Raw genomic sequence first — 13684 nt, 5'->3', positions numbered from 1 at the left:
TGGTTTGTTGGGATCGGACAATATTTGGCTGAGATGCAACTATTTGAAAATCTGCAATCTGAGGGAGCAAAAAAAAAAAAAAAAAATTAATACTGAGGAAATCGCCGTTAAAGTTGTCCAAATGAAGTTCTTATCAATGCATATCACTAATCAAAAAGGTTTTTATATAGTTACGGTAGTAAATTTACAAAATATCTTCGTGGGATCGTTACTAAATAATCTAATGATTTTTGGCATAAAATAATAAATCAATATTTTGACTATTACCACAGATATCCGTGCGACTTGTGGTCCAAGGTCACAAATATACTACATTGCTTTTATATTTGCAAAACGTGTTTTGTGTATTTTTATTTCTGTAAGGGACATGCTACTTTTCCCATCGTTTTTAAGTAGGGACCAATCACCAATTTCCTTTTTCTTTCTTTTTTTAAATAAAGACATTACAAAAAAAAAAAAAAAATTGTAATGTCTTTATTTAAAATTTTTAAAAAAATGGTAATGTCTTTATTTAAAAAAATAAATAAAACTGGTAATTTACCATAGGTGTTTTTCTTTCTATCTTCTCAACTTATAGATTTAAACTAATGTTTTTAAATTTTAGTGTACAAATACTGTAGGTGAAAAAAAAATTGTGTTGAGATTTGAATGCAGTCGGTGATTCTCGAAGCGGCGTAAATGTTGCGCACACTTGACGCTCTCCAGAGCGACGCACACATTACAGTCAACACACAGCGCGTCTCGCGCTTCCATTGGCTTTGGGCTCGAGATGGATTTGACGTACAAGAGCAGCAGAGGCTAAAGCGGATAGCCAAACAAGAAGCGCAATATTTTTACTACACCTCAAAGCAATCATGCACAAAGTGTTGGAAAAGGATCGCCGCGGGGGTGTTGATATCGAGGAGTAATATTTTCTCATTCGTCCAGTATCAGTTGTCGATGAACTTATAGCGACTATTAGGCGCCGTAAAGGGAAACAACAATAATCAAACGCCACTGAAGAGGAAGACAAACACACTAGAAAAGCGTCTGCTCTCCCCTTTTCATCCATGCATGTCTCAACATTAGAGGTTTAAACACCATGTCCTGCTCTGGCAACCTCATTTGGGATGTACGAAAACGCACTATTGGATGCACAGATCCATATGCGGTCAGGACAAATTATTTAGGTAAGGAACCACAATCAATATAATACCATTGCACTTGAAATCAGCTGGGAGACTTGTTGACCAAGACTTTCTAGGTGACAGCTGTCATTTGAGCTTGTACACAGGACAGGGACACTGGTTAAAGATCATCTGACCTGTTACTCTAATGCTGATCTGTTTTAAGAATGACATGTTATCGGTTTTATTGGTTATATTTCAATACAGAAAAAACTGAAATGTCCAGCTATGTGTCTGGGAAGAGCTCTGTGCTAAATTGCGTTGTGTTGATTTTTAGATTGTACCAGAGGTGGAAAGTAACGAATTACATTTACTCGCGTTACTATAATTGAGTAGCTTTTTTGTGTACTTCTACTTTTTAAAGTATTTTTTTTAAATCTGTAATTTTACTTTTACTTAAGTATATTTTGAAGTATTGTACTTCGCTATATTTTAAAACACATTAAAAACAGAGTAAAAAAAAGAAAAAATCACTCCCTGGAAACTACTGCAGTATATACAGGTACATCTCAAAAAATTAGAATATCATGAAAAAGGTCAATATTTTTTGTCACTCATTTCAGAAAGTGAAACCCATATATTATATAGATTCATTACACATGGAGTGAAACATTTTAAGCCTTTATTTCTTGAAATTTTGATGATTGTGGCTTACAGATAATGAAAACCCATAATTCAGTGTCTCAGAAAATTAGAATATTACATAAGATCAATAAAAAAAGGATATTTTAAACAGAAATGTCAGGCTTCTGAAAAGTATGTTCATTTCTATGCACTCAAAACTTGGTTGGGCCTCCTTTTGCTTTAATTACTGCATCAATGCGGCGTGGCATGGAGGCAATCAGCCTGTGGCACTGCTCAGGTGTAATGGAAGCGCAGGTTTCTTTGATAGCGGCCTTCAGGTCATCTGCATTGTTGGGTCTGGTGTCTCTCATCTTCCTCTTGACAATACCCCAGATTCTACAATACTCCAGAGTTTGCTGGCCAATCAAGCACAATAACACCATGGTCACTGAACCAGCTTTTGGTACCTTTGGCAGTGTGGGCAGGTGTCAAGTCCTGCTGGAAAATGAAATCAGCATCTCCATAAAGCTTGTCAGCTGAAGGAAGCATGAAGTGCTCTAAAATTTCCTGGTAGATGGCTGCGTTGACTGTGGACTTCAGAAAACACAGTGGACTAACACGAGCAGATGACATGGCAGCCCAAATCATCACTGACTGTGGAAACTTCACACTGGACTTCAAGCAACATGGATTCTGTGCCTCTCCACTCTTCCTCCAGACTCTGGGACCTTGATTTCCAAATGAAATGCAAAATTTACTTTCATCTGAAGAGAGGACTTTGGACCACTGAGCAACAGTCCAGATCTTTTTCTCCACAGCCCAGGTAAGACGCTTCTGACGTTGTCTCTGGTTCAGAAGTGGCTTGGTAGCCCTTTTCCTGAAGATGAGCTTTTCCTGAGCTTGGTGACTCTTGATGCACTGACTCCAGCTTCAGTCCACTCCTTGTGAAGCTCTCACAAGTGTTTGAATCAGCTTTGCTTGACAGGATTCTCAAGCTTGTGGTCATCCCTGTTGCTTGTGCACCTTTTCCTACCCAAATTCTTCCTTCCAGTCAATTTTGCATTTAATATGCTTTGATACAGCACTCTGTAAACAGCCACACCTTTCAGTAATGACCCTCTGTGACTTACCCTCTTTGTGGAGGGCATCAATGTTCGTCTTCTGGACCTTTGCCAAGTTAGCAGTGTTCCCCATTACCGTGGTTTCAAAGAACAAGAGATACCCGGAATTTATACTGTAGGGATGGTCATTAAATGAAACTCAAATGTAAATATTTTTATATTTTGAGATACTGATTTTTGACTTTCATGAGCTGTAAGCTCTAATCTCAAAATTAAAACAAAAAAAACCTTTGAAATGTTTTACTTTACATGTAATGAATCTAAAATATATGAAAGTTTTACTTTTTGAAATAAATTATAAAAGAAAAAATGAATATGATGATGAAAATTATATTCTAATTTTTTGAGATGTACCTGTAATGGGCAGGAGAACAAACTGGCACTAAAATCACAAGAAAGATGCTGACGAACAAGACAGGTGTTGGCGGTGCAGACCCAGCTGAAAACCAAACCCCGTCGTATTCTGCTGAAGTTGAACTCAAAGGAAATGAAGTCAACCCCTGGCCATGTTTATGCACTATGATGCAATGTAAGCTGTGTTTGCCTAGGGAGATCAAACTAGCAGCTTATAAAATCTCAACATCACCCCTTTGCAAGCATGTAGAGGTAAGGTAAATACTTGCATCATTGCATTGGTGGTTAAAATGAAGCTTTGGCAGTTTAGCAAAAGTTTTTTGCACAAATTAGCCAAAAAGACAGTGGTGCAGGGTGTGCGATATCGTCTGCGATAATATCGTAATTGTTCTATATCACAAAATTGATATTGTTCAATATCACAAAATTGAAGATATAGGTGCAGAAAATGTATATCATAAATAAATATCACACGAAGAGTGCCGTTTTTCTCCAAAAATCAGCATGATTGCATATAGATTTTTTTTTACAACAGTTCAATAATCAAGAAATTAATTAAGAGACGCGTTTTAGACACCATATTACCTGTTTTTGCTCTATTTCGACAACAAAAATAATTCCAAACACAGCCACAGCACTGTTTTGCATCTCTGAGCAACATGACAGTGTTTCGTTCCTGAATGAATCAACTGTTTAAATGATTCGGTTCAGTCGCAATGACTCACTTATTAACAGTGACTTGGTGACACCTACTGGCGGTTTTAATTTCGTATTTAAAGTATCTTTTGATTTTTTTTTTATATATAATTTCATATTAGAAGTAAACATTTTATGTCTTATATATCAAAACATTATTTGTGTGTTTGTAAGTGCAGGCTAAATGCATTCATGTCCTGCATTAAACAGTGTGTAAATACGTCTGAATGCCACTTCAGATGAAGCTTCTGTGTTTCCTCTGCACTGCAAAGATGAATTTTGTTTATACTGATTTAATTTGCCTGGTAACAGCCCAAATGTCTTATTATTCTAAATAACTGATTCCTTTAATTAAAAACAACTAGTTTGAGATTTATAGGCCTATGCCAGGGGTGTCAAACTGGAGGGCCGCAGCCCTGCAGAGTTTAGTTCCAACCCTGCTCCAACACACATACCATGTAGTTTTCAAATAAGCCTAAATGATTAGATAGCTGGATCAGATGTTTTTAGTTAGGGTTATATCTATACTGTTGTAGGGCTGTGGCCCTCCGGGAACTGAGTTTGACACCCTTGGCCTATCACATTTTTGCCTCCCTCCCACTGTTAAAATGTAAATAAGTAATTTTTACTCTGAGTAAATTTTAAATGAGCTACTTTTTACTTTTACTTGAGTAGAGTTTTAGACTGGTACTTTTACTTGTACTTAAGTCAAATTTCATCAAGGTAATGGTACTTTTACTTGAGTAAAATATTTTCGTTCTCTTTCCACCTCTGGGAAGTACTACAGTTGAATTGGCTACAGTATTCTCCTTCCTTTTCTGCCTTATTATTTTACCTATTTAAACTTTTAAAATATGCAAATGATGCCTCTTATTAAATATGCACAATTGGATATTATTTCAAAAGTGAAATAGACCCCACAGAAAATGTCACAAATGTTACTATAGTTTAATGCTATCAATCCTTCACGAGTCCTTTGTGCAAAAGGTTATTTTCCAAAATATATAAGCAAACATGATGTGGCATATAAAAATGAACCATTTATAAGTTGTAGGCCTAATGAACTGTATAGTGCCTAGAAAAAAGATTTTCAAAAAACGTTCTGACAATTAAGAACAATATAGTTTAAGTAGCAGTGTGTAAAAGTATAAGGAACTACATGTCATGAGATATTAATAGGTTTGTGTTTTTACATTTTACAGTAAATATGCAAATTGGTGTATGCATTCATTGAATGTCAGCACAGATCTTTTGGGCAACAAAGTGAGAAAATGATTTTCAATGTTAAGTACATATGGTTTGCAGATATATTTGATTTATTGCTGTGTAGGACTGGGACTGCCAATGACATTTAGCTACCTGGCTAAATCTGGCACATTTTGCGTAGATATTTATGTATTATTAATGTGTATTGTCTCTGATTAAATAATTAAAGAAATTAAATATAAATTTTAGATCTTATTTATTTTTTGATGGAGATCCTCAGTATATTACCATATCGGGATTGTAAAATGTTTCCAAAAAAGTTCATAGGTCTCACACACACACACACAAAATAAATAAATATAATTCTGTCATTTACTGACTCTTACATTGTTCAAAACCTGTATTTAATTTCTTCAGTAGAACACAAAATGAGTTATTTACTGGAATGTCCATACTGTGCTTTTCTGTACAATGATAACGAAGAGAGACAGAAGCTGTTAGGCTCTAAAAAACAGCATAAAAATACCTGTGAGGGTTTGAAATAACAGCGTTTTCACTTTATCTAGGAGAGGAGATGCATTTTCACTCAGTATTACTATGTACCTCCATAATCTTAATATTATGCTTTATATGAATAAATAGAAATTGTGCTCATGGCTTGACAGTGAAGAGAATCTGACATGATCTGATCTTTAAAAGTCATTTTCATGCAAATCACCAAATTTTAACCCAAATGGTGAATTTGTAGCTCAGTTATGTAGCCCTCTGCAACGTAACACTTGAGCTGAGAGACCTGAGAGAAGTGTCAGCCAGTCTTGGCCGACTTCAAAGCACGCTTATGTAATAGAATCCACCTAGTCTGACCCAAATATGTATTTTAGACAATACCAGCTAATTTCTTCTCTGTACCCTAAGAATTAAATGCGGAATTCTATGTGATTAATGGATTGTGCCAATATGTTTAGTCTTTGCTGTCTGTGAGCTGTTTTACTCTGGATCTCACATTCAGATAGTGATGATAGCATATAGTTCAGAGTGTTCTATATTTAGCTCGGCTCTTGTTCATGTTATAAAGCCTGCCAATGCCATCGGTTAGAAACATATCAGCCAAAAAACAAGGAGTTTCTCTGTTTTATGCATTTGTGATTGTGAATGGATTGAGAGTGGAATTTAACCTACATTCTTACAAATGTAAACAACTTCTAGTTTACAAATTCTAACCCAGTCAAAATTCAGAGTTTAGCATGAATTTCTTCTTTTGTTTTCTTGGCAGACCATGCTCTGTGAGGTTGTACCATCAGTGCATAGAGCAGTGTCATCTCAGGCTACTGCTGTTCTCCAGGCTCGCACCATTGAAAATGGTTGACCTAAGTTTGTCACTTGCTATTTGTAGCTCCTTATTACACAGGCTGAAAATACAGCCATGGAAAGATCTGTCTTTTACCAGCCACACACAGATATCTGCTTGTCAGGAATAGAAACAAATGCTATTAATGTTTCTTAATGCAAACAGCATTGAATGTGACTTGGTATTGTAGTTGTAAAGCACCAGTATTGTTGGGTTCTAAATCACAGTATTTGCATGTCAAATAAATCTGAGGTAATTTATAAGAGATTGGACAAGCAAAAAACAAAACAAGAACCAACTTTCAGCATCCATTAATCCAGTCTTCAGTGTCACATGATCCTTCAGAAATCATTCTAATGTCTTAATTTGGTGCTTATTATTATCAATATTGAAAACAGTTGTGCTGCTTAATATTTGTGTAGAAGCTGTGATACCTTTTTAAAGGAATTTTACGACATTTATTTGAAATCTTTTTTTTGTAAGAATTATAAGAAGCATTTACAGTCACATCTAAATTTTCTTCTTAATTAAAAAGTATTAATTCCTTTAAAAAACATCATACTAGAAGATGGGGAGAAACCTGTTTGGAAACAGTCAGTTGTGCAGTTATATTTGGTGATGGCAGTGGCACAGAGATGACAGTTTTAAAGAACTGAATTGAATGTGGGATAAAATACGGTTTAATCTGTATTTAACTGATTAAATACTGTTCTTATTCTCTTCTGTAAATTAACAGACAATGCAAATGACCTTGGGTGTAAAAACTGTCACAGTAAAATGTATAATGTTTTTTTCTTTATAGGCAGAAGAGAGTTTGTGCAACGACTGAAACTCGAAGCTGTTCTCAGTGTGCACGATGGATGCGTAAGTCTTTCAAGTCTTTGTTTCACCTGTAATGAAGTCTCTCATTGTGTCTGATGCTCTTGCCCCCCAGCAGTCTTTTTATGTAGATTATTTTTTTTCCTTGATAAATGTGCCTGTCTGGGTTATATTGTCTCAAGGGAATCAATGTGCTTCTATTTTGTGTAAGTATTGTGTGTGTGTGTGTCTCTTTCTACCCACTTATCAGTGGCTCCTGTTCTTTATCTGTCAGTGATTTTAAACTCAAAGCCTGATAGGTGCCAGGCAGCCATTGGGGACATCATTTTGTCAGTGCTTTACTACTGGGACATCCGACGAAGCCATGCACTCTACTTTAATTGCAAGCCTCGCAAATAAACACTCCAATATATCCGTTAACAGGCAGGTTTCAATTTGTTTGTGTCAGTGAAAATGACTTTGTATTTTGCTATAGTCTGGTAACATCCTTCATACTGAATATGTTAGTAATAATTAAGTGACCTTTGTGAGCATTTGTGACCTAAAGATGGGTAGAAACACAGCAGGAAAAAAATTGCAGTACATTTAATATGGTCTACCAAGGGCTGATCACAATATGCAGATACAACACATGACCTTTGTAAAGCCCCCGCTGGTAGATGCCATAATTACACCATCTGGCTGTATTTATTATTTATTCTGATAAACTATCATTCAAAAAGTTGGGGTCAGTAAGATTTTTTTAAACAAATTGATTAATACTTAATTAATACAAAAATGCACATTAAAGTAGATTTTTATAATACATATCATACATAATATATTTTATTTCAAATAAATGCCATAATTTTGACATTGCTGTTTATCAAGATATAGAAACAATCACAGTTTCTAAGAATGTTTCTTGAGCAGCAAAACAGCATATTAGAAAAATCTGAGAAAAATCCTTTCTCTATTTTATTTATTTTAAAATCATTTTAAATTGTAACAAAATTTCACAATATTACTGTTTTTACTCCATTCTTGCTCAAATAAATGCAGCTTTGGTAAGCATATAAGCAGTGGGCAGCCAATGCTGCGCCGCCTGGGGAGCAGTTGGGGGTTCGGTGCCTTGCTCAAGGGCACCTCAGTCGATGTATTGATGGTGAGAGAGCGCTGTACATTCACTCCCCCCACCTACAATCCCTGCCGGACCTGAGACTCGAACTCGCAAACTTTAGGTTATGAGTCCGACTCTCTAACCATTAGGCCACGACTTCCCCAATAATAATAACAGAATGTGTAATTGGGTTGCTAGTAAAAGGTTGCAGATGTAGCATCTAGATAGATACCCTAGCATCTAGATTGTTGATTCACTTTGTAGGGGCTAAATGTTGATTTATATTCCCATAAATTAATGAAAAGTATGTGTTTGACTATAAACTGCCTTTACATAAATATTTAATTCTATCCCTAAAAAGAACATGGAATTTGTTCCTTTATAGCTTTATAAAAGCTATTCCTATTTATGGAAATTGCTAACAGATGCAGTTTATAAACCGTTTGTTTATTCTGATGGCCTTCCTCTTTCACTCTTTTTGAGTTGTGTTAGTTGATGTGAAAAATCAGAACAAATGCACAGAAAACCTGCTGTGCATTTTTAACTGCAAGAAGAGATAGGTGTCTTTTATCACCTGAAATTTGGGGTTCCATTTTAGTCTAATTTAAACAAACTCCCTGTTCACTAATAACACAGTTCAGGCTTTCAACACTAGTTTTTTTAACATGCAATGCATCTTACTACATCTAACACAATCTATTTCCATCTCCCCACTACAAAAAGCAGAGCCGTAGAGTGAAAAGCGTAAGAGCAAAATGCGACATAAATGCTTAATCCCTCCCAGTGATGTTATTTTAGAAAGGCAGAGGTCAAAGGAAATGGACCCTGTGTGATGAGGTTTGAGCTGCTCTAGAAAGAGGAGGAAAAGCGTGTATCAGCCTTGAGTTAATGAAATATTGATCACTTGCTCTTAAAGGCACAGGCAGCACACACTACCTCAGTCCATTTCAACTCTACAACCTTAAAACAGGATTTTATGTGATGGTTAAAAGAATGATTATATCAGTAGTTAGGGCTGGGTAAAAAATATCAATTTCTCAATTTTAACCGTTTCTCATTTTTACGAAACAATATCGATTCTTAAATCCTGAATGTCTGAAGGTATGATAAAAGAAAGACTAAACTTACCGAAATCCGTATCCTGTCTCATGTAATTGCTCAATTAATGTTTCAACAGTGGAAAGATGTCAATGTAACAGCTTGTAAACATTAAATCACGTAACGTCATATTTACCTCAGAAAAAAACATATTCGGTGACCATAAACTTAGTTAGGTAGAGAAATGAACTCTAGAGAGGAGCATTTTGCTATATGCACCATATAATATATTAATTAAAATTGTTACTGTTCTTCAATGTTTAATTTATGCTTTAATAAATCCATAATATTTTTATGACAGCCACCATTTCAATGTTTAAACGAATTGGAGTAGAAATTTTGTGGGTTTTGTATCTATAATGACAGAGTGTTTCATTCTGGTGAGCTATTTCTTTAAAGCAGCAGTCCGTAAGTTTTGCCTCTTTGTCGCCATCTCTGTTTGAAAACCTGGAATTGCAGCTGCTTGCGGAATTTTCTTCCTTGTGTGGGGTTGTGAGTCGGCACGGCTTCAGCACGGATGAATCTAATGTTTTGAGGAGTATGTGTGTCGGTCTGTCAGTCACCGCACCGATGTGGATGTTTACTGTACTTCGCAATCGCAGATTCTAGCCTAAGTCTTGGAAATATGACCCAAATAATAATTTTCACCATATATTGTCATCTGAACAAGTAAGAAAGAAGTCTGCCACGTTTGTTCTGCCCAACTGAGGAAAAAAGCATTACCATAAATCGCGCTACCAATGGTGATTAAATCTAAAGATCGGTTAGTTCATGTCACATCAAACCGTACAAAGTATTATTGTTGTACTTTATTCTCAAATTATTCATGTTAACAACATCAGCATTGCATGACTATGTGTATTAGCGTGTAGATTTCAATTTCTGTACAGTCTAATCTAATTGTCATGCCATTCAAATTTCATATTAATAAATTATTTTAACCCAAAAAGCAAACTATGCTCCCTTCCAACTGGTTTTCTTTAAAAAAAACAAATCTTGTGTAATTCCAGGCTATCTGTAATCAGAAGCTTTTAAAACTGGAATATAATTTAATTTCATTCACATGTGTTTCATAAACACATAATCCTTTCTGGATTACAATCTACCATCAAAATGATACATTTAATTATTCTAGCTGCTGTGAGAAAAGGCTATAAACTATCTGCCACCAGCAGGATCCTCACATGCCATAGCCTAGTAGCCGGGACAACTTCTTTATGTTTACAGACGTGACGTAATGACGCAATGCCATGCTTGAGTTTCCCGAGAAAACCTACCCGTACCACTTAAATTAGAAAACATTATTATAAGCTAACCGTTGTGACTCGGGCTAAAGTAAGGCCATAGTTTTGAACACTGGCTGGTTAAGTAATCGCTCAAAAATTGATTTCGGATCATTTTTAACCAAAAAAGTTACAGACTGCAGCTTTAAATAAATTAATGGAGCTATGCAAAATTGTGGCACAGTTTATTGAACAGAAGAAATTAGCCTTTTGTTTTAAGAATAATCAACATTGTTGTTTATATTAGCTGGTATTTGTTTCTTTAAAGGTTAACACCATATCCTGGAATGAGACAGGAGAATACATCTTATCAGGTTCTGATGACACTAACTTGGTTATCACAAACCCTTACAACAGAAAGGTAAGATAATGACACAAATTATATATATATAAAACTGTATTTTATTTTAGTATTGTGTGCTAATGTAGGTATTGTCTTAAAATATTGGATTATTTTTAATTTCTGGTGCACATGTTATTATTGGAATGTATTTGAATTTTTTAATTATCGGTATCGGTGGATATTGGATATAATTTAGTCTAATTTACATACATGTATAGATGACCTTTAATACTCATATAAAGTTAATCTTTAAGAACTAAGTCAGAATTAAATAGCTTAACTGTTAAATGTATTTTTTTCATGCTGTCTTTTTTTAAAATATTGATTTTAAGTTTACAGTGCTTTATTTTTTTAATTTGTTTAGATAAAATACCATTTAAAATAAATTCTATAGAATACAGAATTTTTTTTTATATAATTCATTTATTAGTTATAGGCCATAACAGGAAAATAATTGTCATCTGTATCCATCAATATTTGCCAGTAATTTCTAGAAAATAATCTAAAAATGTTGATGCATTGAATTCTGATCATTCTAAAATGTTCAAGCTTGATTAAACCAACCCTGTGCAAATAAGTGGCCTTTTTGTTGTTGTTTTTTGTTCAGTTAAGTTAAAATGAACATACTGTACTTTTGTCTTTAGGTCAAGACGACTATTCGTTCAGGACACCGGGCCAACATCTTCAGCGCAAAGTTCATGCCCCACACTAATGATCAACAGATTGTGTCCTGCTCAGGAGATGGCATCATTTTCTACACACACACAGAGAAGAGCCAAGAAATCAACAGGCAGTGCCAGTTCACCTGCCACTATGGCACTGCTTATGAGGTACAATGTTATGTGAAGAGTGCAGTGAGAAGGAATAAAAGCCACAAAGAGGGATTGGTAATATTTCTGTCAGCCATGTCTTTGTTTGCAGGTGGAGGTTAATGTCTCATATTTTTCTCTTTCTGTTTCTGTCTACAGATAATGACGGTGCCAAATGACCCATATACATTCTTGTCCTGTGGAGAAGACGGTACAGTGAGGTGGTTTGACTTGCGGATGAAGACGAGCTGCACAAAAGAGGACTGTAAAGATGTAAGAAGGTTTTGAATATGTAGTAGATACATACATCATCAAACACTGTATACCCAAAAGCTCAGCATGTTTCTTTTTGGTAGTGCTCTGGGGAGGAGCTGCTGTACTGATCTGAGATCAGGCTCCCCTCCCACACCCTTCAGCCTCACCATTACAGCTGGTGAATAGCGCTGATGCAGAAACTGCACCTCAGACATAATTTTTGAGGAAGCAGCATCCAACCTTGATTTTTCAACCCACAGAGTGTGTGCGGTGAGGATGCTGGTAGCCTGAGGGCACAATTGCTTTCTGTTGCTATCAGAAGGCATTTTTGTGTGAGGTAGAGACAACAAGCACACTGCTTATAAGTGCTGTTTGGATCTCTGCTTGGGTTCTGCCAGTGGCAGGGCTTCGGCTGTTGAATAGGTTTAATATACACAATACATGTGGAGCAGAATTTTGAATGAATTCATAATAAATAAATCAAATAAATGTCATTTGGTTGGATTTTTTGTTGTCTAATGGCAAGGTTTTTAACCTTTATTATTTGTGAAGATACTTCAAGGGGTCCTTGAGAACCTAGAATTTTTTTATACTCATAACAGTATATACTTATACCATTACTGATCTCATGCTGTAACATTTATATCTTTTTTTAAAAGAAAAAATAAATATTTTTTTATTTATCAAGGATGCATTCAGTGATTGAAAGTCATAGTATAAACTATTTATAATGTTACATTTATAAATATATATAATGTTATAATGTACAAAGATGTATGTTTTAAATAAATGCTGTTCTTTTAAACTTTTATCAAACAATCCTGAGAAAATATATCAGTTTCCACAAAATTATTCAGCAAAATCTGTTTTCAATAGTGATAATAATAAATGTTTCTTAAGCACCAAAAAGAGCACCAGAAATCATATTAGATTTATTTCTGAAGAATAATAAAACTCAGAAAACTGGAGTAATGGCTGATGAAAATTCAGCTTTGCCATCAAATAAATAAATTACCCTTGAATAATTATTAAAACAGAAAACAGTTCTTTTTAAATTATTATATTTAAACAGTTTTTATTGTACTTTAGATCAAACAAACACAGCCTTGGCAAGCACAAGAGACTTCTTAAAAAATTATTACCCTTTTAAACATTAGTGTACATTATTGATTATATTCCAAACAATACTGGCAATCAATCATGTATCTAAAAAAACAGCATTATTCTTTCCATTTGACCTTTGTGTTTGATTCAGTAATGTTTATTAAAGTTTTCCTGATTGATAAGTTACTATCCACATATTTATTCCTCTCTATGTCATTCCCCATTTTCTCTTTTTCTCTGCTGTCCCTTATCAGGACATTTTGATTAATTGCCGGAGAGCTGCTACCTCAATATCCATTTGCCCCCTGGTCCCCTACTATCTTGCTGTGGGCTGTTCAGATAGCTCAGTGAGGATCTATGACAGAAGAATGCTGGGAACAAGAGCTACGGGTAAGAAATGATTCATGCTCAGCATTTCA

General features: G+C 35.1%; 1 protein-coding gene across 6 annotated transcripts in view; it reads left to right on the top strand.

Moving 5' to 3' along the window:
- Positions 1-703: 703 nt before the first annotated feature.
- Positions 704-13684, top strand: part of LOC306877330 (DDB1- and CUL4-associated factor 6-like) — a 32757-nt gene continuing 19776 nt past the window's right edge. For all 6 annotated transcript variants that reach the window (XM_079429048.1, XM_079429047.1, XM_079429046.1 and 3 more), the window contains exons 1-6: positions 704-1169; positions 7258-7319; positions 11023-11115; positions 11742-11927; positions 12066-12179; positions 13520-13655. In XM_079429048.1, coding sequence (XP_079285174.1) covers positions 1082-1169; positions 7258-7319; positions 11023-11115; positions 11742-11927; positions 12066-12179; positions 13520-13655 — 679 coding nt within the window. In that variant the 5' untranslated portion in view covers positions 704-1081. The remainder of the gene's footprint in view (positions 1170-7257; positions 7320-11022; positions 11116-11741; positions 11928-12065; positions 12180-13519; positions 13656-13684) is intronic.

Source organism: Barbus barbus (genome assembly GCF_936440315.1).
Source record: "Barbus barbus genome assembly, chromosome: 11".
In the NCBI taxonomy this organism is placed as follows: Eukaryota; Metazoa; Chordata; class Actinopteri; order Cypriniformes; family Cyprinidae; genus Barbus; species Barbus barbus.
Note: the sequence above shows the minus strand (reverse complement) of the source record. Positions and strands in the feature narration are given on the sequence as shown.